We start from the raw sequence: 27,987 nt of genomic DNA on the forward strand, positions 1-27,987 counted from the left end.
CATACAGCAGCCACCCAGGTCCCGCTCCCAGCACAGGAGGGGCAGGTCCCGGGGGGCTGCTGCATCGCCCCCCCGGCAGGGCTGAAGGCCGGTTTACCAGCTCCACAGGCAGCCCAGCGCCTCCCCCAGCAGAGGCAGGGTAAGATGATGCCTCAGTCAGATTCTGTCATGAGAGCTTTGAGAAATGAGCACATCCATGACACAAACAGAGCAGCAGCACCCAGCTCCTGGCCCAAGCCCCGCCAGGACACAGCCAAATGGCCCGAGCCTGGGGAGGGACTGCACCGCACCGCAGCGAGCCCAAGAGGCGGAGGCCAGGCCAGCTCCGACATTGGTGACAGGTGCACAGAGATTTAAAACCTTTTAGTTTAAACTGAGCTCTCCCCATGGGGGACCCTTCTGGCCTTTGGCTGCTCAATTTGCAATTACAGGCAGGTCCATCTGCCAGGATAACCCGGCAGCAGCACTCAGGACCAGACAAAAGAGCCCGAGGCTCCTCACAGACCCGGATTGATGGCAGAGGTGACAGAGCTGGTCTTTGTTCTGCACTGCTGCCATCCCCTGCCTTTCCCCACCCTCTGGCAACGGCCAGCAGCCCCTTTGTGGGTCTCTCAGCCAGCAAGCACAGAGAAGACCCCAGAGGATTGCCTGAACGCTTTATTTCCAACTCGAGTGGTTCCCTTCCTTGGTACCGAGAGGCTGCTGCCCCAGGGAGATGGGAGGAGAAGCAGGCATGGAGTCCAAACGCAGGAGACGGGGATTTATTTGGTTGGAAGCTTATGGAAAGGCAAGGCCTCAAGGCAAGCCGTGTGCTGGATGCTGCCTGCCAGACCGGGAGCTCCGCCGGTGAAACAGAAGAAATCCTCCCTTCCAGCAAGGAGGCACCAGGCCCACGCTGGCAGGGGACGGGGGTGCCTAACACACAGTAGCTGATAAGGCACTTGAAACGACTAGAAGCCATGAGGCAGTCTGCTGCCACCCTCCTTCCTTCCCTCCCTCCCCTGGGTGCTTTGGAGATTAACCTACAGGGAACAGGGTGTCGCTGCAGAGCCCGTGGGCCCGGCTTCAGTGGTCGGTGCATCATGGGCGGCTGGTGTCAGGCCATGCTCACTGGTGGAATTTCTTGCTTGGGCTGTTGGCATAGTCCAGCAGCAGCTGGCACGGCGTGAACTGGCTGCCGTAGACGGCCTCGTACTTCCGCAGCTTGTCCACCAGCTGTTTGGCTCCATAGGAGTCCGTGTACCTGAAGGGACCTGCCGGGGACAGGGGGGGACATCTGTGCTGAGGAAGCAAGAAGCACCAAGGTGCTTGGAAGGGCAAAAGTCCTGGATCTGGCCAATCCCGCCTGCTCCAAAAGAGACCTCCAGTCTCTCAGCAGGGCAACACAGGACTCTGCTCCCAGCCGGCCCACCAGCACCGAGTGGAGACAGACTCAATTGCTGGGGACAAACTGGGGGACAGATGACTGGCACTGGTCCTTTGGTCTGAGCTTGCCTCAAGAAGGCAAAGTGCTAGGTACTCTGCCGAAGCACTGCCACATGCCCAGGAGCCCCGAGTATCCTTCAGTTGTGAACCAAGTGTCAGCTCGTGCCTCACCCACTGTGCAGGCTGTGGCTGCCCACCACGCTGGGTCCAGAAGGACTTTGCCCGTGCTCTTGGCTGGGCCCAAGAAATACCTTGGCCTGCAAAGTGCTGTACACCATGGCTGAAGTCACTAGCTCAGCTTCATCTGTGCCACGTGAGGGCAGGCAGGGGGGAACCGCTGGGTCCCTGGGCACCATTTTTCGACATCATGTGCAGCATGAGACCAGGTTTCTAGAAGTGCTGCAAGACACCTGCCCACCCAGCCAGGCAAGTAGCAGTGGCAAGAGATGAGATACCAGGGCCTTGTTTTTCACCAGGCACCATGCGGCTACACAAAAGCCAGCCAGGCATTTCTTCAAAATTTAGGGCCTTTGCAAGTCTCCCATCACACCTACCCCCCTGTGACTGTCAGGCACGGTAAAAGCTCTTCCTTTGAAGTTCTCACAGGAAGGGCTGACAAGGCTGGGGCCAGCATGACTCCGCCTTCTTATTCAAGCTTGAAGACGCAGCAAATGACCTGGTTAGAGTTCCTTGATCCCCACCAGCCACAGCTCTGTGAAACAGCTGTAGCAGCAGAGGAACTCCACAGGGTCCTGGCGGAAACATCTCACAGCAGCTCTCAGGCTCACCACCACCTCACAGGGCGGAACACTGGAGCAACCTCTCTGGCTCAGGCTTTACATGGGAGGACGCTCAGGCTTGTCAGACTGCAGCTCAAACCTGGCCTTAACAGCTGACTGCAGCCAGAGCCCACCAGGCAAGTCCACTACGAAGCTTTCAAGCCAAGCCACGCAGCCTAGCCCAAACCCCAGCTGCAGTAACTCACCTCCCAGGCATGGTGGGAAGCCCAAGCCGAACACAGCACCAATATCTCCCTCCACAGGGTTGCTGAGGATCCCTTCCTGCAGGCACATGGCTGCCTCGTTCACAAACCTCGTCACCAAGCGCATCTGGATGTCCTCATCAGTGCAGCTGCAAGGAAAGAGTCTGTAAGGGCTGTGCAGGTAATAGTAGCTGGATGGAGAAGCACATGAAGCCAGCGCAGGTGGGAGACAGCCAGGCCAAGGGCAGAGAATGGTTTCTCACTGGGGAGCGTTCCTATCCATGTGAGGATAAGGATTAAGTTCTTGATGTGTCATGAAGCAGTTGCCTAAGAATGGCAAAGGCTTGATCAGGCCAGATGGAAATTGCTCCAGGAGAGGTTTCAGCACCAGGCTGTACAACAGGTCCAACACCAGGAAAGTCATGGCGGAGGCTGCACCAACCCACCTGCCTGGACAAGCCCCACCACAAGAAAAGCTTTCTGCAAACGTACTCAGGCAAACACTCTTAACTTTGAGGACACCCCATTCCTGCTAGCACAGGCTCTCTAGAGCCAACAACCTGCCCATACACACCAGCTGGGAACAACCAAATGCCACCTGGAGTGACTCAGTGTTTAGCGATGTCCCCCAGTGCTGCCTGGCGCAGCCCTTGTGCTGCTGCTCAGAGGCAGGAGGAGCTGGGCAGGGGTGAGAGCCAGCCCACACCACCACTCAAGCATGCACAGCTACTTACACTTCAGGTTTGGCCGGCACTTTGAACCGCGCCAAGATCTCATCCATGCCAGAATTCACGTTCCTGTTCTTCACCCCTTCCTGGTAAACATAAAAGCCTTTCCCTGCCTTGCGACCTGCCAGCGATAAAAGGAGACAGTCACATCCTGCCATGCGTCCCCTTTGCTCCCAGGGCCTTTGCTCTGATCTTGTGACTCCTGCTTCTGTTAGAATGAGCAGCTCCTCCCAGCACAGGCACTGCCTCTGCACTTCAGAGCAAGCTGACTCACAGAGGTCAGAGGGAAGGGGGCCCATGTCTTGACTCCGTGGCAAGATGTTGCCACTCTGCCAGGCCCCAATGCCTTCAGTAGGTCCAGAGGACAGTCAAATAACACCACCATTTCTGTGGTTACAGCAGCAAAAAGACAACAGTCCCAGGGAGCAAGGGACAGAGGTGACAAGATCTCCTGAGCAGCCCTCACTGCCAGGAGTCTGATCACAGCCATGGTCATCGGCGGGTGAGAGCCATCATGGTCCAAGTGCATGTCCCACTGACAGGTGCTGCTCTGTCCTGGTGTGCTCAGACACAGCTGTCTCTGGCACCCAGTGCCACTGGTGTACAGCTTCTACCATGTGGACAGAGACAGAATTTTTCCTTGCATGGAGCTTCTAAAGCTCAGCTCAGGCTTGCTTCACTAGAGCATGTTTATTTCCGGTCACTTGCTCTCCGTGTCCCAGAGTACTCGTACAAGTTTCACAAAGGGGCCACACAGGTTTGGGAGATCTTGTCTGCTGCCTTTGCTCTGGGCAGCATCTTTGCCTGCTGCTGCTGTTTCTGCAAAGGAAGGTCTGGCTGCAGCCAAAGGGTACAGCTGGGAGGGATTCCCGACCCATCCCCAGGGATGTTCTCTGACTGCTCTCGCCTGAGGCAGCAGAGGCTAATGGATGCTAGCGCTTTTTCTTGAACAAAGGGGAGACATGTTAGATTAAAACAGCCTAGCATCTCACCTAAGAAGCCTTTTTCCACCATCAGCTTGAACAATTCAATGCTGCCTCCTCCAAAGCGCTCGCCGAAGGCCTTGCCGAGGTCCTCGGCCACATGCGTGGCCACATCCACACCCACCTCATCGATCAGTGTGGCAGCACCCACAGGAAAGCCGAAGGCTGTAGAGATGGCATCTATTTTCTTTGGGTCAATGCCCTCCTGCAGGAACAGAAGGGGAAGCAATAGTATCTCTGGGTGACGCTCCTGGAAAACCAGTGTGGGAGCAGAAAGCCCTTGCTCATCTGGGGCCACAGACCTTGACCAGCAGCCCCATTAGCCTTTTGACTACAGACAGGAGCAGTGTAATTGTGCTTGCACCACTGAGTCTCCTCTGGTGCCACGTGGGGAGGAAAGAGCCTCATTACTGCCCACGCCAGGTCTCATCAGACTACAGCTCAGCCAAGAGCAGGCTGGGGACAATCAGGAGCACCAGGGCTGGTGACCCACCTCCCTTCTTAGCCAAGGCTGGGGTCAGCCTGATCAGGGGCAAGAAAGAAGCAGAGTTTACACAACTGTTTGGTGGATGCTCAGTAGCTGACAGGATACACACCTGCAGAACTCGGACCACTTCTGCCAGCATTGGCCCCAGGCACCTCGTGGTGTAGAAGCCAGGCCCGTCCTAGGGAAGAGGAGTGCAGCAGGAAAGCAGGTGAGTACGAACTGCAGGAACACGGCCTCTCTCGGCAGGACAAGAACTGCGTTTCACAGCCCAGGCTGCAGTTCAGGCACCGACATGCAGGGCAGGCACACCAAACTCCATTTCTAACAGGATGTTAGTGACTGCTAGAATCACTTTTTTTCCCCCGTAGGGCTCTGTAGCGTTTGAAGACCTCCATGAACTTACTCCCTGGAAGTTTCAGCCCAGAGTGTTTTTATGTGAAATAGTGCCTTGAGGTCCCAAGCAGACTGCAGAAACCCCCTTGCTTCACAAAGTCCAACAGGCTGATGAGGGAAAGGGTGCTCAGCACAAGTGAAACAGGCATAACCCAGTTGTTTCACCGCTGATACTGCTCAGAGTCAGGAAGCAACAAGATTAGCTGCAAACTGCCACTCAGGGAGGCATCCAATGGGGGGATGAGGGTTAGAGAAGCAGCACGGTATCTCCACTGGCCTTCAGAGATGCCTAGAGCACTTTTTGACAAGCTAGTTTTCCCAGCACCACAGGAGAGACCTGCTCAGCATTGCTGGCAACCTCATGCATCAGTGGAAAGACCAATCCAAAAATACACTCAAACTGCCTTTAGCCTATGGGCTGAACCTTCCACACAGCTGAAACAGCATCACTGATGCTTTCTACCACAGAGCACAAGACCAGCTCCATTTGGAGAGCTGTGTGTTCACCAGCAGCTGTCAGCCTAACAAACGACTCAAAGCTCTGGGCTTTCTGAGGCTCTGCTGCCTCCTCCTAGGGGACACAGCAGTTTGCTCTCAACTACTACCTTGCTGTGCAAGGTCTCTCTACACTTGCATGTGTATTTCTGCCCTCTCTTACAGAAGATCTAAATCCAGAAAGAGAAGGGTTACTGGCCACTGACCCTCTGTCCTTGCAGCTTGCCAGGGAGAAGAGGCAGCAAGTGTCTTGCCTGGACTCTGCTCCATCTCAGATGCCACTACAGACTTCAGCCTCCTGGAAGCTATACGGAACAGGACTGCCAGCTCCTCATGCTGGCACCTGTGCCTTGTGGCCGTCCATGGCTGCTCCAAAGGACACTTGAGGGATCACCTCAGCACCTGCCTTCTAACCTCCATTTTTACTTCTCAGCACAAGTAACTAATGCCAGTGTATTCACTGTTACGTTTCAGCCACCTCTCAGTGCACAATCTTGCCCTTTTATTTATTATCCCAGCTCATATTTTGTGCAGTGCTCCCTCACCTTTACCACGATGACAACCTTGCCCTGTTTGAGGCCAACAGCAACAGCAGAAGCAGCCGTGTCCTGCGAAGTTTTGTCTGTGGTGATGATTTCCAGCAGCTGCATTTTGTCAACAGGGGAGAAGTAATGCATCCCAATCACCTAGGCAGAAGGAAGAGCTCAGGGTTAAAACAGACTTTGGCTCCCAGAGTAATCTGCTGGGCAAGTCAAGTGTCCAGCTGCAGAGGGAAGCAGGCCAGCATGGGCTGCAGGACCCACCACCACAGTGTACTACCCATTCAGCCACATGCTCTACTGTATCCCTCTCTGACAGGAGTGCTCTCCAATTCCCTTTCTCTCCTTGGCTTTCCTAAGGACATGCCCAGGCTCCACAGCTCTTGCCTCAGTGAGAATTAAGGTACAATGCTTACAGGACTAAGAGGGCTGCTCAGCCCTCTCTGTACTTGTTAACAGTCTTGCAGCAAAACCTGCCTGGGAATCTTAGCCAAGCCCAGTTCCCAGGCAAATTACAGGCTCTGCGTGATCTGCAGGAAGTATCGGAGCTGGCAGGGCAGCCACACACCTCACCTCAGTGGTGGTGCTTCTGGATTTTGAGAGTGAAACAGCAGTCAAGACATAGATGCTGAGAGGAGTCCCTGCATTCTGCTTGTGAAAGCTTTGTTTCTTTTTTAGTGATGAAGTGAATTTGAGGACAAGAAGGCATGTTTCCAGAAACTAATTATAGAGGTAAGTGCAGCCTTCATCTGGGAACAGCATCTAAGCAGAGATTATTCGGCTGCATGCCTCGCTTTAACATGACCATGTAATCAGCATGTCACCTTCATGCCTCCTGGAAGCTACACTTGGCACCAAGATCTGTATAAGTCAGAGTCTCCTTGCAGGAAAGTTGTACACTGCAAAACTAATTAAAGAAAATACGCTAATTAGTTTCCTATTAGTCTCCCTATAAAGAGTCATTACACAGACAACTTATACAGCAAGAGGATGTTATTTGCCAGTATGAACAAGTAAGCCTCAGTGTGCATTTCTAATGCAATTACGGTCCAACAGCAAACCAGGAAGAGGCTCACGAAGGTCACAGGAACCTCCAGCAGTTGGGACACATGTATTGTTACTCTATGACCTTTGCAGATGTCCACAGAACTTCTGCAGGAAGACAAGCAGCAGAGGCAACACACTGCCCTTGGGAGGCTTGAGTCCCTTGTAGGAGTTTAGGGGACCAGCCAAGGGTACCTGTGGTTTTGCCTCTGTGCAACACTTTCCAGCTGAACTCGGGAGCTTCCCTCTCCTCCCCAGGCTGCTGTCTCTCCATCCCACTTGTTTTAGAGGGGGAGATGGGATTATCTCACAGGGGGAACTGCTCGCTCTTCCCTGCATTTTCTGCAGCCCCAGGCAGGCAAAGCAGATTCTTTAAATGAGGGGAAAGAGTTTCCCCCTTTTTATATCAAGGCCACTCCAGACCAATGCTTAGTCCTCACAAGGAGGCTTCATCTGGTCACGCAGATCCCTCATGGTACTTCAGACACTGCAGTGTCATGTCTGGTCTCCTGCTGCTGCTCCCTGAAGGGTGCAGGTCTCCTGTAGGGCCAGTGCCACACCTGCCAGCCTCACTATCAGGTATCACAGGTACCCTTAGCAGTCACAGACAGCAATGAAAACCAGCATGCAGCTGACACCTCCCAGTTCGTGCATTCACACCCCTCAGCTGGTAATTCCACCAAGCGCCTCAGCTACGCTTGCCTGGGCTAAGGGATGAGGATGTAGTTACTTTACATGCCGTTTAGACTGCATAGAATGGTTTGGGCTGGAAGGGACCTTAAAGACCATCTAGTTCTTCCCCCCACCCCCCGCCTGCCGCCACAGGCGGGGACCCCTCCCACCAGCCCCGGCTGCCCCCAGCCCCGTCCAGCCTGGCCTTGAGCCCTGCCAGGGATGGGGCACCCACAGCTGCTCTGGGCAGCCTGGGCCAGCACCTCACCACCCTCACAGTAAGGCGAGGCATCCCTTCAAGGAAAGGGATGAAGAAGTCCTCTGCTCCAAAGCTCTGCCACAGGCTGCTATGTTGCCCTTGGTACCCTGTTCACATGGATCACAGAGCCAGACAGAAAAACCCACCGTCCCCTCAGGAGCTGATTCCATGGCTGACCAAGGCTTCAGTTTCAGCATCTCCAAGTTCAGTTTCCAGTCACTGACTTCTCTTCCCTTTCTGCTGCTAGGTTAGTGCCTTCTCCAAGAAGGAGAAGGCATTTTCCCATTGTGGCAAGTCACTCCTATGTCTAATTGTTTTACCAAAATGACGGAAGTCGTCTTGGCTGGAATTCTCTCAGCTTGAGTCTCTCCACAGCTTCTCTGCCCCCACGTGCATTAATGTTTCCTGAAGTGCAATGACCTCCCTGCTGCACCCTGCCTTGCCAACATCACACTCTGATTGAGCCTACCTTCATCACTCTCTCGCCTGTTCAAAGATCTCAAGCTCTTTGTCTAAAGCTTGCACTGGTGGCAGAGGATGAGCTGTGTCATGTTCTGAGGAGGAAGCAAAAGATCCCAGCGCTCACCTACAGCAAAGTCAGTTTGCCACCAACAGGCACCTCAGCGCAAAGTGGACTCATAGCAGGCATATGGCACTGGGTACTCACCTTCTCTGGCCTCTTGCTAACAGCAGCAATTTGGCTGATTGGCAGGGCAGATGTGTTACTGGCGAAGACACAGTGAGCAGGGATCACCTGTGGCAGGGGGTAGAAGAGGCAGTGTAAATGCACAGGCTCCAGAGTCAGATACAGAGCGCGCTGAGAGGAACGGTACCAGCACCTGGTAACCCTGACAAACAAGACAAACTTGATTTTCTCTGTCAGGGCAGATAGCACTAGAAACTAATTCTAAAGCAGCAGCCCAACTCAGCCAAATCTGACTTCCCCTGAACTCTCCCCAGGCCTGCGATATTAGTCACAGAACCCCCATGTTTCTGCCAGACCACTGCAACCACATTAGACCAGCAGAAAGGGACTTCAGAAAGGTGCACAGACCAGCTCCTTCAAATACAGTTATTTCCCCAGGCATGCTCTTGAACAGAAAAAAAGCAGTGGCAGCAAGCTAGGGATAGCAGGTAAAGGAATGTAAGTTCTGGAGATACCAAAAGACATTACTGTTATATCAATGTGCTCAGACAAATGCAAGTTTTTTTGGAGCGGCTCCCAGGAGTCGGAACTGTGTCAGAACTGCCCCACTCAGCTAAGAACTATGGTCTCCTTATTAAGCAACAAATATCCTTAGCAAATCGGAAGACTGCCCTTGACACCCACCCACGTACTGACATAAGAAACTTGCACCAAGCACCAAACTGCAGCGCGAAGATGTGACAAACCCAGCAGCACAGGACAGGATGACCCTGAGCCTCCACTGCACAGGGGCCACATATGCTCAGAACCCATTACTCACGGCCTCCACTTCCTTCAGCACTTTATGCTTGATGTTAATGTCCTCAAACACAGCCTCGATCACCATGTCTGCCTTCTCAAAGCCCTTGTAGTCCAGCTGGCCCATAAGGTTGCTGAGAATGGAGTCCCTCTCAAACGATGTCAGACTCTTCTTCTTCACCTTGCTGTTCAGCCTAGGGAAGGACAGTGGTCACAGCTCCTGAGCGGGCCAGCCCAGACTGCTGGAGGTGCACCACAATGCCAAGGGCACCCTTCCCTTCCTCCCTCCCTCCTGGAGCTGGGACCCAAGACACCATCTCCAATCCAGCATAACTGTCATTCTGCATGCTGGCCCCTCCTTCCATATGGAAAAAGGAGAGCCCTGCTCACACAACTCAGCTGGTACATTAGTCTGAAGGTCAGCTGCTGACACTCCTGACTATGCACAGCTAAGAACCATTACTGCTGAGCCAGGAGGACAGGGGAAAGAAATCCAGCTTTTGAGAAGACTGACCCAATGCCTCCCCTGACATGTGGCCTTTAGGCAGCCAGGACGACTCCCTCCCCCCTTAGCTCTATAAGCTACTGCTAAATCTAAAAGCTAAAGCAGTCATCTGTTAGGTCATCTACCTACCTAAGGAGCTAAGGCTGAATACACTGTGCCTATTTTGTAGCAATATCCCAGCACACTGCACAGGGCAACCTTAAAAGAAAGCATTTCTGTGACATCTGATGGTAGAAGACTCCAAAGGAACAAAGGTGTCATGAAGTTCCTGACTGCCTGAAAGCAGAGGTGTATTTTCACTAAAGGCAGTCCCAACCCATCCTGAGCAAATTCCTTTTAACTCACATACCCCTTGAAGACCTGCTGCTGCCCTCTGTCCAAGCCTTGCTGTGTTGTGTCCTTCAGAATGGTCTTCAGGCCCTTATCCACGGAAACCTGTGCGATCCCAGCTCCCATGAGCCCTGCTCCCAGAACTGCCAGAGTCCTGCACAGAAAAGGACCAGGGGACACATTCAAAGCTCAAAATAGCTGAATTTCCATTGCTGCTGTCAGACTCGTACAGATCCTGTCCACCCAGGCACAATTTTTAGCAAGGTTATGCAAGAAGGTTTCACTCGTGGGCGAGACCTTCAAACTACAGAGGATCAGTCTTCTGGAGGCTGGAAATCTCCCTGCTCTGCTACACTGCTTTTCAGGACGCTAGGCCACTGGGTCCCCAAAGCCTTTTAGCAGAGGTCTTCCAACTGCTCCTTCAGGCATCCCACTTACTTGACCTCTCGCTGTGGTGTTCCAAACTTGTTCTTCTTGCAGAGCACCTGCCCATGGTAAAGCCCCATCAGCGCCTTGGATTCCTTAGTCACTGCAAGCTGGCCAAAACTCTGGAAGAAAGGGAAGAGAGAAGCAGAGAGGTTTGGCATTTAACAACTGTCTCACTTCCAGCATACACCCATCAAAAACATGGCAAGGGGAGAGCACAACCACCCATGTAGCTGCACAGACTAGTAACCTGGTTAGAAAAGGAAGAATGGACAGGGCACATATATCCTCTGCAGACACACCTTCTGTGCCAAGCACAGCCCACTGTGCACCACTACCTTCCCCATGGGATGCCAGAAAGCAGTAAAAGCCTGCTTGTTCAATGTCCTTCCTCATAAACAATATAATTTAAAGCACGGGAAAGAGCGTGTACCTCTCTAACACTCATATCTGGAAGGACAGGGGTTCTGCCAGGGAACAAATGCAGCCATAGTATTTCCACGTCCACCTCCTTCCTATCCACAGAATCATTCACAGCTCATTTCCACTCTCCCAGCACAGCTTTGGGAGGAGCATTCCCTGGCAGTTCACTGGCATGATGGTAAGCCAGAAGCGACCTGGCAGCCTCGGCCAGCCAGCAGCTGCAGGGTTGTATGAGATCAATGCAGGAGTCACTTCTACTTCCCCAGTGCCAGGACTGTATTTCAGTGACACAGGACCCTTTCTCCCCTGCATGCATCCTGCACTAGCTAGGGCCACTGCCCCAGAGCTTCCAGGTGAAAGGGCCCTGCTCTCAGGCTTTGAGAAAAATCTTTAAATGGGCCAGTTCTCACTGATAGCAGTAGCCTGATACTATTGCCAGATGATCACAGACAAGCAACAAAACCCAAGGCCTGCATAACTTCCCAGTACTCAGCATGAAACAGGAAAGTAGGCAGGAAGACAAAAGACAGTGTTAGGCGACAGAAAACTAATGTTGTCTGAGCCAAGTCAGCTGAGGAAAGCCACCAACGCAATGTAGTTTAGAGCCGGCTATATCTTCCTTCAACCACTGTCCTGTGAGTTCGAGGCTCGTTAAAATATCAGAAACACAAAGCCTGTAAAAGAATCTACAGCTCTCCTATCCTAGGGGAAAAAGGGAGGCATTAAACAAAAGACACGACACCGACATTTATTATTCTTTAGAGGGTTCTGGGAAAGATCTCCATCCTGCTGCTATTCTTGAGAAAAAAAACATTCATTCTTTTCTGTAAGGAACAGAGTATCCTAAGCCTTTTATTCAGCACCAGACCAAACGTGGCTGGAATGCATAATCAGAACAGAACCCAGGACGTCTCTGTTAAGGTAGGAGACAGATAGCTACATCTCAGACCAGGATCTTGTCACCAGATGAGAACAAAAGGAAAGACTGCAGGATGTGACAGCAGTGTGAGAAGCTGGTGAAAGTTACAGCTAGTACTAGGGGGGTGGATGGATGGATTTCACTGGCAGTTAAGGGGCAGCAACACGAGATGATCCAAACACAGAGATATTCAGACAGGAGTGTTGTGGGTCTTCTGGGGAGTCAGGTCTGCAGAGCTGGAGTACCCAGGTAACCACACCAGTGACAGCGCACACAGCCAGAATCACCTCTTCAGTATCAGAAATAACGCATTTGAGTACAGACATAGCAAAACTGGGACCAGTGAGGAAAAACTAATTAGGGGCAGGTTGTTTATTAAGGCATAGACAAGGGCAGAGAAAGGGAGGGATTCAAGATGGCTGAGGATGAACAAGCACGGGAAAACAAAGACCGTATGTGCATGGAATAAAAGGGTCACGCATAAGCAAGCCACTGGTGAGTAGGCTTGCCTGCCCAAGCCCATGACCTGCCCACCAGAGTCTGTCCTACCTCCATAGTAAACTCTATTTCTATTCTCCCATGTGTGTCACTAGCAAACTCCAAGGAGGACTGAATGGCATTTAGGACATGAGGTCCGTGTGCCAGCAGCTAGTCAGACTGGGCCCTGAGGCCAATGAGCTGACAGATGAAACCCCTAGAGCCAGCTACTAAAGGGCTGTGCATGCATGCGCACATATGTGCACTTACTGCTGCTGCACATGAACTTCAATTCTGATCAGCCCATCAAGGAGGAACAGCATCGATCATCCACGCTGGCCATGCCTGCGAGGGGTTTGTGTTCATGCGGGTGTCAGCAGCAAAGGCACTGTGCTATCTGCGCAGGCAGCTGTGTGTGTACTCTGTGTTTGTGAGCATGTATGTGTGTGTACCTACACCTCAGCGACAGGACACCTCTTCTATGATTCTAATACCTACTCAGTCTCACCACTGGCTGGACCTACAAAGGGGAAAAGCAGCACTCAGAATAAGAGGTGAAGTCTTCTGGGCCTTAAAACGCAAAGGACTTTATTACCCTTAACAGTCATTATTGGTGCTAAACGCAACTGATGTGCCAGGAAACTAAAGAATTGAAGGGAAAGTAAGAATTAAATAGAGACTCATTTCACAGAATCACAGAATCGCTGAACAGTTGAGGCTGGAAGAGACCTGTGGAGATCGCCTTGTCCCACCCCATTGCTCAGAGCAGGATCAACCAGAGCAGGCTGCTGAGGACCATGTCTGGCTGGGTTTTGAGTATTGCCACGGAGGGAGACTCCACAGTCTCTCTGGGCAACCTGTTCCAGCATTCAATCACCTTAAAAAAAAGGTTGGTTTGTATCCTGAAGTTGAATTTCCCATTGCAGTTTGTGCCCATTGCCTCTTATTCTGCCAGTGGATACCACTGAGAAGAGTGTAGCTATGCCTTCTTTACTGCTTCCTACCAGGAATTTATACACATTGGTAAGATCCCCCAAGTCTTCTCTTCTCCTGTCCCAGGTCTCCCAGCCTCTTCTCATGTGCCAGATGCTCCAGGCCTTTTAATCATCCTTTGCTGGACTCTCTCCAATCAGTTGGCCCCCAGCCTGAATTAGTGCATGGGGTTATTCCTCCCCAGGGGCACCACTTGGCATTTCTCTTTGCTGAACTTCATGAGGTTCCTGTCTGCCCAGTTCTCCCATCTGATGAGGTCCCCCTGAGTGGCCAGTACTAGCCAGTATGCTGAGTGGAGTGGCTACTAAGTAGCTAAGTTTGACCAAGGGATAAGGAGAGACAAGTCCTGTTCTAGTAGAGAAACTACTACTGAAAAAAACCCACCTAATTTTCAGAAGCACCCAGAATTATCAATGGGTGAAAAAGGACCAGCACAAAGTATCTGGCCTAGAAAACAGGACAAATAGCAGAACAAGCGTAATGGAGAATCAACACCCTGAACAAAGGTGATTGTGAAAAAGTGTGACAGAGTAAACAGAGCACTGGAAAAATGAAAGTTAATTCTTGGAGGAAATTACTTGTTTGCACCAAACTGCCTGAAAACACTGATGACACAGAGTGCTAACTCCCACATCTCCAGGTTACCTGTCCCATCTGACGACCAGAAAAAAAAACCTAAACAGTGCTCAAACACAGACGAATTTAAGTCCTGTTAGGTGAAACCTAGATCGGTGAACTCTGTCTGGTTATTTCCCACTCAGAAAGATAACAGACAGGAATGAGAAAAGGCACAAACTGTTTTCACAGACAAAGAATCCTGACAAACAGTTCTGTTGTTCAATACAGGCCTTTTTCACAGACCCACTGTCAGAAGAAAGGGCAGGGAGTAAGACACCATTTTGAGCAGCCTATGATGAATATTATCCTTTGTGTGTGGTCAAACACAAATCCCCCCCCAACTACACAATTTACTGATTACTACCCAGGGATCTAATCTCCTTACCTGGGATTCAACGAGGTATCCAGCATCACGCCCCTGATCAAGACCAGTCTTCACAACCTAGTCAAAAAAGAACAATAAAGATACACCACTGAAGTCATGTTTGCCAACATCTGCAGAGCTATGAATCACCTTGTCCTTCTAGCACAGGATAGATGGCAAGGAGCGTTCCATCAGATTAATTTTTACACATCCCTTGTCGTTTCAGCAGTTGTCAGTAGGACTGTATTCCTGTAATGTCACTGTTCTCAGAGTCAGAGGGAGGCATTCACAGGTTTTAGAGAAGTCTTAGCAACAACTTAAATAGTGAAAAGTCACTTTAAGGATTCAACCATGGACAGTGTCTGCAAGTAATAAAATGCCTGTGTATCTCACGAGACTAACCTTCAAAGTAGCGTGTGGTTAGTGCTATGAAAAAGCAATTGGTATTTCCCTAGCTTCAAACAGGTTCAGCACAACTCTTTAGAAACTGTACAGGAAACCTTGAAAAGTTGCAGCTGAAAGTTTCACAAAGTATTCCAGCTAAGCCTTCCCTCAGTTGGGATTCTTGATCTACCCCTTACTGGTACCAAATAAAATGGTGATCATATTCTGGGAAGCTATTCCGAATTTATTTACATTCCTTCTTGCTGGATACACCACACAGCTAGCTCTCATCAAGTCTGATCATCTGTGAAGATCAGGACACTGTGGCTTGACTCTGAGGAAGGAACCATCTTCCCTCTGTTGCCAAGTTATCCCACAGACCCACCTTCACTACAGTTTCTTATGCCTCGCAGCAGGGGTTACCTCAATGATCTTTAGTGGAGCAGGGTAGAGTCCTTTGGTTTGCTTCTGAACTTTGCTCTCCACTGTCTTGTAGACTTGCTGCCTCACAAATGGAAGAGCCATGGCATAGTCTGTTATCTCTGCAAGACGGGACAAAACATGTCTCAGCACAGTGCTATATGCACAATCAGCCTTTAAATGATTAAGACATATAGATGTTAATTGCATATCTGCAATAGAAACATGCACCTGAAACTCAGCCACAGGTAACATGGCCTCCTCAGAAGGGTTTCTACCACTTGTTCCATGGACAAGCCTCATTTAGGGCTGAAGTATCCTCCTAATACAACTGGTGACAGACTGAGCTCTGGGGAGCAGAACTCACACAAAGATGGCATAGTTTCTGGGCTCTAGTAACTGCCTAAGGGCTCCGCTAAAGAGGGTTAGTGCAGAGCAGACCCATGTGCCTCTTCCCACTTGATTACACAAGCTTGGTGCAGAACTTGCTACTAAATCTTTGAAGATGGACAGTCCTCTGGAGGTAGCTGCTGCTCTCTCCCTGAGGCCTGGCTCCCTTCTAGTACACTTCAGGAGCCACCATGAACAGTTCTGGCAACACTACTTGAAGACCAGGTCTGCAGAGCAATGTTTTCTCTACCAACCCACCTGGCTTAAGAGACAATTACAACATGAAATAATTCCATTTTCAAAACAAAGTTAAGTAGAAGTACAAATATACCCCTGAGAAGCAAAGATGGATTATACTCAACTAGAGTCCCTTGGGATTTGGCCATGATGCTCACACTTACTCTGCATTAGCCCTTTCGATCTTTTGGTAGACACAGTCCTGTTGGCTAGTCCTCTGGCAAAGCCAATTGCTACCTCCTCCAAGTATTCAATTGTTCGTGCTTCTGGAGCCTTCGTGCCTGGCCCTGTGAATACAAAAGAAGTCTTGATGAAATGCACAAGAAGTTATCGCTGATGGATGCCAATGTGGAGAAGCAAGGATGAGACAGCAACATGATGTTCCTTCGAATTGTTACCACTATTCCCCCAACCTATTTGACTTTTCTTGATTATGAACAATGATGGAAAGGCTCAACAGGCACCTATATGAAAACGCCAAGGCATTTAATATACCTGGCATTATACAGAAATGCCAAAATTGCTCCCAATGGGAGCAGACAGCCATATGCACTTAAACATCAATGCTACTTTCATAGTACCGTGGAATAGCTTTGGTTGGAAGGGGACATGGGAGGCCATCTGGTCTGACCTGCCGCTCAAAGCAGGGCCAAGTTCAAATTTAAATCCTACTTTGGAATTGGATGAGGTTGCTCAGGGACATCTGCCAGTCTCTGAACACCTCCAAGGATGGAGGCCCCACCACCCCTCTTGCGTCCCTGTTTCAGCACCTGACCATCTTTTTGCAAATTGTGCTCTTCATTCCTCAACCCAACCCGAAGCAAAACATTTTACTTTGCATAATTGCAGACACGTGTATCTCAACAGAACCTGTGTCCTGCTTCCCCTCCCCCTTGTTGCACCTCTCCTTTCTTAGGCGGTAAGTCTGCACAACTATGTTGTGCCAACACTGTTGCTTCGTAAACTTACCGACAACAGTTATGAAGCACTGAGCCCCTGAAAATTACCTGTACTGGAGCCAATGTCCAATGAAACCTCAGCCTTTGACTTCAGGTGCAGGAAATCTCTCACTTGCTTTACCTAGTGCAACACACGGTAACACCTAGCCTAACTTAAAGCTGTCCCACAAACAACAAAGCAAGTCACCACAAAATGAAGTTTTAGCAACCTCTGAGGATGGGTGTACAATTTCAAGCACAGGACTTGTACCATCACTGCAGAAGCACAGAGTATAGGGTTGAAAAGGCAGCTGTGTGAGGTTGCTAGAGGCAAACACAATGAGTCATTAATGAAAGAGCAATGCCCAGTGATTCTGCACAGGGTCACCACAGGGAGCCTGCAGCTAAATGTGCAGTCTTCGGCTGCCCCTGAACTAGCAGAACAAGCCTGATGAGGCTACAACTCTGTATCCTTACACGTCGGCAACCTCATTAACCTCCACTATAAACTGCCCCAACCACACCCAGATGCTGCACAAAGTCCTCAGAGCTAAGAAAACACCAGTGCAGACAACTACTCCCTGACACAGGAGACAGTTAAAAAACAAAAAACAGAACGCCCCTGCTCCTTCACTTCCCACTACTCTCTCCCTCCACCCGAAGCTGAGGTCTTCAACTTTAAGATTTCATCTCTCTGCATAAAATCTTGAGAGCGTATACTCCACAGACCCCAGACGATGCTGCCTCTTGGAGGGTCTCTCAGCAAGCAGCAAGTAAAGGAACACATACATTTTAAACAGATCATGAAAGCTCCCTGTTGGGAAGTCTCACTCATACCCTGGCAGTAAGTCAGGGCCAGCCTGGGGGAAAACTCTCCAAACAAAACAGCATATTTCATTTTACTGGCAGCACAGAAAACAATCCAGAGCTGCTGTATAATCTATGTTTCAGCAATACACAGTGGATTTCAGAGAATTTATTGGAAATTTGAGAGCATTTGGGATTTCTGAGCCCAAACCTTACCAGCTTTCAAATTCTCTTTCCACCGCTTCAAAGCGACATGCCTGAGACCTTGAGCTTTAGTGACCTGATGTGCTACAAGATGCGAACACCTGACCACCTCTTCCCATTAGCTTGGGTGTTCAATGCCAACAGGCACTGGACTTTGATACTACAGCTGAAGAAAAGAACTGTTTATTTGTAAGTCTGAGCTATAAGAACTATTCAAGGCAAGGTGGTCAAACTCACATCTGCAGGTTTACTTTACTTGCAGTTGCCTCTCAACATTTTGTCCTAACCCAGGAACTCCAAGCTCTTGACTCACATCTGCTTTCTTGTATAAATGGCACACGCCAGAATTAGATCTGGCAGTAAATATATCAAGAGAACGCTGTAAAGCTTTCTGCTGAAGGAGGACTGATTGCACCCCATGAAATTGCCTCCTGGTTAATGCTGTCTCTCAAAAGCTTTCTACAATCAGTTAAAGCATCACCCCAGTTAAAGCTGCTTTCCCCCAGACATTGAGAATGAACATGTGAATACTCAGCAGAAAGCCTTCTGGCACTGGCTGCTATTTGAATGAAGGAGGAATGACTCTTAATGCTTGCATATAATTTGTTTTTGTGTTCCTCCTATGTGCTTATCTAGTCTCAGCCAGGATTCCAAACAGCTCTTCAGAAAGTTCAGGTTTCCTTTAAGCAAGCCAGTGTAATCATTGGTATAAAAAGCCACATTTGGTGGCTCTTAAAAGCCAGTTCACATTTAAGCAAGTATAGAGTAGTAAAGTTTGTTCAAGCAATTTTAACTCAAGCCTGACTACCACTGATCCATTCTAAAAGCGAGAATAGAGCTAAGGATATCTCATCCAGCTGAACACTGGCACACGAGACAGAACAGACAAAAAGGCTTCCCTTGCATTTCTCAGAGTAGGCAGCAGCATCTTTTTATTTTATTTTCTTCCACTACAGGAGCTAAGAGCCACCAAGGTACTCTGGCTGTGCTCTGCCTGGGAAAACCAAGCTCAGCAACCTGCAACTATATGGCAGTACCAGCTAGCAAAGTGGTTTCCATTCTGATGCCTGGCCACAGCTGCCCAGACTTCTCCAAGGCAGCTGTGGAGGGCTTGCCCCTCCAGTCAGCTTCTAAGAAAGCTGCCCTAGTGAAGAAACAGCAGAAGCAAGAAATTATTCACTAGCCTGCTCAGCAATTGGAAGTCTGCAGTTTGCAAGGTTTGCTCCACCCAGCTGAAAGTCAGTGGGCGATTCAGAGCACCTAAGCCATGGGAGTTGGCTTCTTCTCAAGATCTTGTCACAGATTAACACTTACAGGCTGCATAAATACAGACATTGGTCACCTATTCTCCTTTCATTATGGATTGTAATCTGTCCCTCTAACATGATAAATGAGGAATGCAGGTTCTTATCTGTATAATTAGCTTATGCAAGAGAGCCAGCAGGCTTGCCCTCTATGCTAACTTTTCCCTGGTCACTCAGCTTTAGCAGAAGCCTGACGATTCCAGGTCTGCATGCATACGCTTCTAAGGTAGGAATGGAGATTGCACTGCAGAGCATAGCAAGGACTTTGTAGTCCCAATACTCTGTCCCCACTAGACTTCTGGCTGCATGAATGGCTTCTCTACCCATTTCAGTAAGGTAGAGAGATTAACTGACAGGCAGCAGATCAGGAATCTCAGCGGCATCACGTCTGACCTAGTGGGTCCACCAACTGGTCAACCAGACCCATCTTCTTTGCTCTGTCAGCACGGATGTTCCTTCCCGTCAGCATCATATCAAAGGCAGCAGGAAGTCCCACCTGGAAGGGCAGAAAGGGGATTTCAGAACAGGAGCATGCCATGCAGCAGAACAGGCTACTATGTAAAGTTTTCCTCTTACTTACCATCTTTGGCAGCCTCTGAGTACCCCCTGCTCCTGGCAAGAGACCCAGTAACACTTCAGGTGTTGCCAAAACTGTTTTCTTGTCCTTTACTGCTATTCTGTAGTGACAGGCAATGGCAACCTTAGAAAAGGAAGAGAAAACTGAAGGTTTCCCTGTCAAAGGCCACAGAAGAACTGGGCATCCATCACAAAGGTCTATTACACACACTGCCTCAGCTTTCCTCCCAACCCTACTCCAGCTCCCTAATTCAACTGCCCAAATTCCCTCTGGGCTCACTTACGGCTTCTTCCAGCAAGAAGAGCACAACAGGCAGATGACAGCAAGCAGTTACAACATGAACATGAAACTACCAAACTGAGCCAAGCTATTTTAAAATCAAGGACTAAATTCATTCACTACGCTGACAGCACGGTCCCATTTACACATCAGCCATGATTCTTGGTTTATCACTGGATCACCAAGTCCAGATCTGACACCACAGTGCTTGTAAAAAGCTGTCACTGCTGGAGAAATCAGTACAAGACTGAAGCAACTCCAATCCCACAAGGTTATTATGCTTTATTAGTAACCTTGCTCCAGAAATTGCAAGTCTTTCAGTTTACAAAATCATAGATGGAGGTTATGAAGCAAATATTGCACCCAGTCAAAGTGGCAAGCTATGGAGCAGAGTACTGCAGGCCTGGGTGGAGCCTGGCCAGGTTCTCTGCACTCATCTGTCTCACAACAACCTTCTAAAGAATAGAAGGTGCTGGGATATGAGACTTGCTTCATCTGAAAAGCAGCAATTTCCAGCCTGGACTCTGCCAGCAGCATTTATCCAGATCCAAGGCCTGCTGGAAACAGCCGGTTTTCCCTGGGACGCTCTTATCTAAATATTAGCCTGGCCCACGTAGATTCATATTTCATTAGCTTGCTCTCAACAGAAGCAGAAAAATTAGCATGGCAGAGCCCTGAAGCACAAGCAACCCATTAACTTGCTACAAACTCATTTGAATGGATGTAACGAACCCCCATCAGGTCTCAAATCCCTCTCACAGGAAGTGGCCCTGCAGGCATCATTTGTATAGTTTAGAGAACCAGTGCTATCAACTCCCACACCTGCTTGTCAGACCCAGAATTGGTCAGTACCTCCAGTCCTCCTCCCAGGCAGGACCCACTGATGGCAGCAACTATGGGCTTTGGAGACTGCTCAATTTTTTCTAGCATCTTCTGTCCTTCCTGAGAGAGCTGAGTCACTTCCTGAGAAGTCTTGCAGGCTTCAAGCATGCTGCAGTGAGGCAGAAAGGCTGATCAGAATTGGAAAAGCACTGGGAAAACAGCAGTAAAATAAGAAGTGCTTCAACGAGTTTGTTCTCTGTTCCCACAAAGCTCCAGTGACTGACAGGCAGGCAAGAGCTATTTCATCTCCTAGTCTTAGATTAACAGACAACACAGGAAGACTACTAAATTCAGTAGGTTAAGTCACTGCACGCTGACACTGGGCTGTGCCTGCAGGCAGTGAATGAGTTTCCTTGTGTCAGAGCTTTGAAAACCTTTGGGGGAGAGGAGGAAGGGTCATAGGAAGCCTCAAAGCACTTGCCAGGAAGGGTGGAGGGGGGAGCCCAGAATCACTTTTTAGAGGAGCAGATGGCCAGTCCTCTGATGTTGCACTGCCAATTAGAGACTCCCTGTGCCAACTATTCTCATGGATTCTAGCAGTGTTTGCCAGGCAGGCAAAATTCAAGAGGCTCGTAGTGTTGAGACCAGCAGACACCTCAAACACAGCCTGTTCTTTTGCTCTGCTTACCAGCTCTACCTATTGCCTCCTTCCCACCACAACATGTATCAAGCCTCTGCCCCTGAATAAGGCCAGCCAAAAAGGTTCTGAAGGGTCTATTTATAATTTACATTCCTTCCTCAGAGCTTTCTGGCTTTTAACATCTTTAAACAACTATTCTGTCCTGCCCTAGGTCAGGACTAGGAGCCAACGGCACTCCAGGTCCCAGCGAGAGGACCCACACAGGTCGTCCCACAACCTGCAAAAGTTATGCATGCTGAATTGCCTGGGAGGCTGCTCAGATGCTCCACGTGGCAGAGCGCCAAATCCTGCCTAATCAAGGGGCCATGCTGGCAGACTACCAGGCACTCAAACTCAGCTTAAACGAAGTCCTGCATATAAATTATCTGCTCTTGTTGCATCCCAAACCAAAGGACAACGCTTATCCCAGAGCTAGTACAGGCTTCCTTGGCTGCACTCCAGCACGCAGGAAGGAGTGACCAAGTGTTACAGCCAGTGTCATGTTCCTCTTTATCAAGGTCCTAACTTCACTTGAGCAAGCTGGGCACTCTGTGGACACAGATTTCATTCCCAGCCTCTGCCTCGCCCCTGGGGAGATGTCAGCAACAAACTGCTCAGACTTCACAGCACACCAGACTGCTGGCCCCGGATGCTGGACTTCAGAGAAAGCTCCATCAGCATAATTTCTAATGCCCTGTACTTACTTGAGATCTGCTCCAGCAATGAAAGAACCTGGCTTTGAAGAGATGAGGACGGCACTTTTGACAGCTTCATTGGCCCAGATCTCATTCATTACATCGGTAAACTCCGAGCTAAATTGTTTGGACAGAGTGTTCACCTGAAAGCGGCAAATAAGCATTGTAAATAGGGAGCCCATGAGACAGCACAGTTTAACCTCTGATTCAGTACTGGACTCAATCGTCACATCATCAGAAAACTTGCACAGAAGACAGACTGACACCAAAAAGCCAAAACCAATGGCAGGCCTGAATGGATTTTCCAAGCCAGCAGGAGCAGCAGCTCTACAGCCTTTCAAGATTTGCCTTCTGTTGGGGGGCGGGGGGGGTGAGACTAGGCCATCCAGGAATTCACCCAACAGCCAGACCATTACTTGGCACAATTGTAACACTTCTGGGGTGCTCAAATTGAGCCCAGACTTGCTATAATAGTTCATTCTAAGTCATAATACTGTGAGCAAAAACCCACACCTCCAAGATGAAGCCTTGCAGCAGGTCACCAAATAATCTTTTATTAAGATGTTTCTCCTTAACCTCACCAACAGTGGGTTTGTGACCTTAAACACAGATTTTTATGAGCTTCTAAGCTGTTTTTTTTTCTATATAACAGACACTCTCCTAACTGTCTTGAATCCAAGACCTTAATAAAATTTAACAGTATCTTGTGCCAGTGAGAGACAAGTTAGCTTAGTACACACAAAATAATTCCATGAGGCATTTTCACATGTCTCATTAAACATCCTAATGCTCATTTTACTATTTCTACTTCGCTCACAACTTTGAAAGGCTGCATGTTAGGGAAGTTTTTAATCTCAAATTAGATTTTTCAATGCCTTCGCTGTATGACTGCTGTTCCTACCATTTCCATTGCTATGCCTATTAACCACAGCCAGCTAAAACAGTACCTTTGAATTTGGTGAATTGAAGCGCACAACGGCAACATCTCCTTTGATATCATAGTTAACGTGGGTTCTAGCTGGAAACAAACAAATGTGTTATCAGCTTATGCTCAGTGGATTTTAAGAAAGAGGATGAACTCACACAGAAAAGCTTTACACTTACTCTGAAGAGCAGTGGAGGTGGAGATGTTACGGCAAGCATAACCTAAACAAAAGATATTGCAGGTATTAAAGGAATTCTCAGTAGCCTCAGCTTAACTCTCCCTTATTAATGCATCCTCCCACCTCCCCTCATGTGCCAAGTACAGCGTTTTGGAAAATCCCGAGTACAAGCCAGTTCTTTCTTTTATGGCTTGACCTGTGCCACCACCAGAGTTCAGTAGATTCCACACTACTGAAGTGACCTTCACAGCACAGATTCCACACTAGGGCTTCCAACAACAGCAACGCCAAAGCAAGCGCAAAGAAAAAATAATCAAAGCCTTCTTCCCAAAGAGCTGACAAGGTGAAGCAGGTGGCACCCAGGGGTGTTTTGCCTTTAGTATGCAGAGTTCAACGCTTCTTCACACCCTAAACCAGAGACATTGCTGCACTTTACAGAGAGTTTCAAGCAGGCAAGTTAGCTTCTCTGCAAATCAAACGTAACTGCCTTAGAATATTTCTACAAAAACACACTCTTTCTGGCAGTGAATGGTGCCACCCCAAGTATTACTTCAGAGATCTCAGGGTATACATCTGGTGAGCAACAAAAAGAGCACAGCAAATATTTATTCTTGCCTCCCCATCTATAAACAAAATACTTAATCCATCTCTACTAATTGCATATGGAAGCATGTAGACAAACTTGTCTTGTTTCAAAGTACCCATAAAACTCAGGCCACGGTATGAACAAGATCCGTCTACAAGTGAAATGCCACTTTCCACCTTATAAATCCCAGATCTCCTTTTTCTAATGAGAAATTGTATTTGGCCTGATGGTCTCTCAAGACACAAATGAATCTCAGTTCAGCTGAATCGACCTTGATTTGGTCAAGAGAATCCTCTAGAGCAGATCTAGGCTGAATCCCTGCCAAAGCTGCTTTAAGTCTGAAATCTAGTAAAAGCGTTACATATGTGCATCTACCAACTGGAACACAGCCATTTAACTAGGGGAAAACTACCGCTCAATGCTGATAAAATGTTTAGGAATGAAACATTCCCATTCTCAGCAGCAAGAAGACAGAAAATCCAATACAGGGAAAACAAGCTTAAAACCTCAGCCTGCACCTCACCAACAGGTGCTTCCTCTCCCTACAGCCCCGTGACACTGGGTCAGGGCTGGAGCTCCACTGCACTTCGGCCCTTTTTCCACTTCGTCTCCAGTGCTGGCAGTAGGGACTGACCTTTGTGCTCCATTCCCTGAGCCCAGGATACACGGTGCGACGCTGTGGGGATGGAAATTCAGTGTCAGTCTGTCCGGGTGAACAGATTTGGGTATACATGTGGCTGTCATGTGCCCACAATATCATTTTATAAACAAAGAGTGAACTGCTTTCCACTCCAAAGCTACTTTAAAGTATTTTTTGCCTAGAACAATATCCAGATTGTGATTTCTGTAGCCAACATTAATTTTCTGAAACCTTTTGTGCGCTAAGGTCAGGTACACCTGAAAATAACCACCAATATTTACTTCCCCACAAAACCAAGCATGGTCCGACAACAATTTCTCTGCTGACAGATGCTCCTCAGCAGAATATGATGCTATTAACAGCAGCATTTTAACCCAATAAAAGCCACACAGCCCCACTGCTTTAAAAAGAAGGCAAGGACTGAACTCTTACTGAATTCATTCCCTTCAATCCTGCATGGCTACACATGGCAAGGCACAGCAGGAAGGAGAATTAGACCAAACAAATCTCAGCTGCAAGGAAAGTGATAATGTTTTTCTTCCACACCCTCAGCCAGGCATCTGCTGAGGCTGGGATGTGGGAACATTTACTGAGAGCAAGGCATTGACTACGTAGTAAAAAATACATCGTGTGCAAAACAGACAACGTCAATTAAAAATGGAATGGATTAATTAACCTTTTCCTATGGTCTAACATGCTTTCCTCTTTCATATCAGTTTCCAAACAAACTGCTTCCATGAAAACATTAAACCTTGAATTCCATTTTGCCTTTGAGTTCTAGCAAAACAAGAGATATGAAGGAGGGAAAAAAAATATATCAAGGGCACAACTGAACACATCTCACTACATTTTAATATAGTCTCTTTTGGGAAAGGTACTGTCATCAGAGTAACAGCTGCTTCATATTTAAGTGAGGCTGCTTTAGCCCGACAGTATTTTATTTTAGAGGCCAGAATATTTGTGGAAAACATCTTCCATGTCTACGACTAAAAGCACAGTTACTTGGTCACAGTCACAGCACATCTGCTTTAGACATTGATTCATTCAGCAGTACGATGGTAACTTGCCAAGACTGGAGCCAGAAAAATCCCCCTTCAGAGCGCTTAAGGAAGCGGCAGCAGGCCAGATGCATGCTTCCACTATTTCACTTACATTCATTCTAGAATTAAAAGCCTTGAATATTGATCCCGTTTTCACTACTTCACTCACTCCAATTAAAAGACCATCTAAACACAGGGATGCCGACACTTCAGACAGCTGCTCTCAGGATTTTGCCATGAATTTGGATGCAGCAGAGAATGGAAAACACCCCTTTCACACACCCCAGCCAGGACTGGTTTCTTCCCACTTTCTCTTTCCTCTGTTATTTCCTCAGCTGCCTCCCTGTCCAGCAGTTCCCCTTCCCACCCTTCCACTCACCCAGACGTGGCATGCCCCTTGAAGTGGGAACAGCATCCATGGATAGTCAGGGGAAAAGCCTTCCTGCAGTCCTGGACCAAGACAAGCACCAGCAGAGCAAGCCAGCTGAAGCTTAGGATGACCACCCACACCTTCAGCCTGTATCTGCGAGCTGATGGCACAGAGTGCCAAACTGCGAGCCGTGAGACAGGAAAGTTTTGGCAAACTAAGTTTTCCTATCCCCTCTGGGAACCTGCTAGCCCATGGCATGTGGCTCAGCAGGTACAGCCAGCTGTCGAGCTCATGCTGTCTGCTTGCTGCCTTTTGCATGCTTTTTGGCCTGCCCTAGCGAGCTTTGCATCCAGTTTAACAAACAATTTGTTATGGCAGAACAACATTATTAATTATGGTGAGTGACAGCATCCTCACAGCTCCAGGACTGTATGCAATGAAGAATTTTGCCAGTTATAACAAGAGTCCAACCAATGACAGCCTGAGCACTCACTGGAGTTACCACAGTTCTGCTTGTTACAGACTGCAGCACCCTGCTCCTTGAGCAACCAGCTCAAGTAAAACCTTGCTCCAACACCACACATAAGACGGGTGCTATTTAGGCTGAAAAAGTCCTTTAAGACCATTGAGTCCAACCACTAACTTAGCACTGCCAAGTCCAGGTTTAGGTTTAAATGAAGCACTGCTAGATTTCAGGTCAACATTGATACCAGATCCTGAAGCCCTTCAAAGTGCAGAAACAAGAACTGGTTTCCAGTGCCTCTAGGACTTGCCCTTTAGCTTTGCTAGGGGTACCTGGTGACTCCTCGCTTTGGAAGCTCTGCAAGGAAGCACCACAACCCAGTACTCCAAGCAAGCAAGAGACTACCAAGGCAAGGCCCCACCTGGGTTGCAGATCACAAGGGAGCATTAGTCAATGGCTGAAATGTCTGTGTACCAAAATGAACAGATTGTGGGGCACCTGGAAATGCTAAAAGTGCCTGGGGGCATTCTTCCCATGGTGCAGGGATGTGGGGATATCCCCTTCCCACTGACATGCCTTCGTGGCTGGAGGACAGCCCCAGGATCCAGACATCCAACGACACGGGGACACCCCCACCCTGCCAGGCATGCAAACTGGGGCACTGGGGACACGCATATACATAAGGACATTCTCTCCCGGGGGATCATCTCAGGTGCCAAGGACAATCCTGACTGGAGGGTCTGTGTCTGGCCTCTCCCCCCCCCTGCAATGCAGGGTCACAGGGACCCCCCAGAGCCATACGCACATTCCCAAAATACGCGAGGACAGAGAGGCCGCGGCCAGGCACAGGAAAGCCAGCCTGCCGGGGGGGACACCACCCGGGGGGGCACCACCCACCCCGTGGCCTCCCAGAACACTGAGGCACCGAGCCCCGCCCTGGGGAAACCTCGGCAGAATGGGTTAGGCACAGACCAAGGATCCCCCTGCGCGATTCCCTGGCCGTGGGGACGACATCCCTTCCACGGGACACATACACACGCAGGGACACCCCCGCGGGGGCAGCCCCCACCCCACAGCTCCCCCAGGGAGAACCCCCGCCCTGTTCCTCAGAGACCCTTCCCCGCTTCTCACACGCCGTACGCTGACAGCCGAGGCCACACCACCCGGTGACCCCCTCCGTGACACCCTGCCCTCCGCCCCCCACCCCCACGCGTGGGCACACCGCCCCGCGCCACCCTGCTCAGCGCCACCCCGTCCCTCACGCGTGGATATCCCACCCCGAGAGACCGCGCCCATTCCCACCACCTGCCCCCCGCTCCCCTCCGGCGCAGGAGGCGGCAGCCACCGCCCCGGAGGCGCCAGCTCACCCGCGGGCGGTGGGTGGCGGGACGGGCCGTACTTGGCGGCGGCCGCGAAGCGCCTCAGGCTGCCGACAGCGCGCACCGCGGCCGCCATCTTAGCTGCGCGCGAGGTCGAATGAGGGAGAGGCCGCCCGGGGGCTTGGCCGCGCCGTGCCCGCCAGCCCCGCCCCGCCCGCGGCTGT

General features: G+C 49.6%; 1 protein-coding gene across 2 annotated transcripts; it reads right to left on the bottom strand.

The window, feature by feature from the left end:
- Positions 1 to 745: 745 nt before the first annotated feature.
- Positions 746 to 27,961, bottom strand: HADHA (hydroxyacyl-CoA dehydrogenase trifunctional multienzyme complex subunit alpha). Of its 2 annotated transcripts, XM_055714005.1 has the most exons (21): positions 27,812 to 27,930; positions 24,566 to 24,607; positions 23,347 to 23,388; positions 23,190 to 23,260; positions 22,252 to 22,385; positions 20,899 to 21,037; positions 19,771 to 19,890; positions 19,584 to 19,686; positions 16,102 to 16,224; positions 15,314 to 15,432; positions 14,528 to 14,584; positions 10,725 to 10,834; positions 10,306 to 10,440; positions 9,474 to 9,645; positions 8,675 to 8,761; positions 6,039 to 6,179; positions 4,715 to 4,783; positions 4,128 to 4,323; positions 3,142 to 3,256; positions 2,411 to 2,556; positions 746 to 1,253 (listed from the first exon to the last, which is right to left on the bottom strand). In XM_055714005.1, the coding sequence occupies exons 1-21, from the start codon at positions 27,897 to 27,899 to the stop codon at positions 1,108 to 1,110; spliced, it is 2,355 nt and encodes a 784-aa protein (XP_055569980.1). In that variant the 5' UTR covers positions 27,900 to 27,930; the 3' UTR covers positions 746 to 1,107. The 2 variants fall into 2 exon arrangements, with proteins under 2 accessions (XP_055569980.1, XP_055569981.1); XM_055714006.1 differs by lacking the exon at positions 24,566 to 24,607 and having other exon boundaries at positions 27,812 to 27,961.
- Between the last annotated feature and the right edge of the window lie 26 nt (positions 27,962 to 27,987).

The sequence above is a fragment of the Falco cherrug genome, chromosome 6 (assembly GCF_023634085.1).
Source record: "Falco cherrug isolate bFalChe1 chromosome 6, bFalChe1.pri, whole genome shotgun sequence".
In the NCBI taxonomy this organism is placed as follows: Eukaryota; Metazoa; Chordata; class Aves; order Falconiformes; family Falconidae; genus Falco; species Falco cherrug.

What these genes read in the sequence shown, in the direction of transcription:
- HADHA (XM_055714005.1), bottom strand. Translation starts at nt 27,899, where the DNA reads ATGGCGGCCGCGGTGCGCGCTGTCGGCAGCCTGAGGCGCTTCGCGGCC. An exon ending in TCAATTCACCAAATTCAAAG is followed by an intron (nt 22,386 to 23,189) that starts GTACTGTTTTAG and finishes TGCCGCTTTCAG; the next exon opens with GTGAACACTCTGTCCAAACA. An exon ending in GGTGGAAAAAGGCTTCTTAG is followed by an intron (nt 3,257 to 4,127) that starts GTGAGATGCTAG and finishes TATCGCTGGCAG; the next exon opens with GTCGCAAGGCAGGGAAAGGC.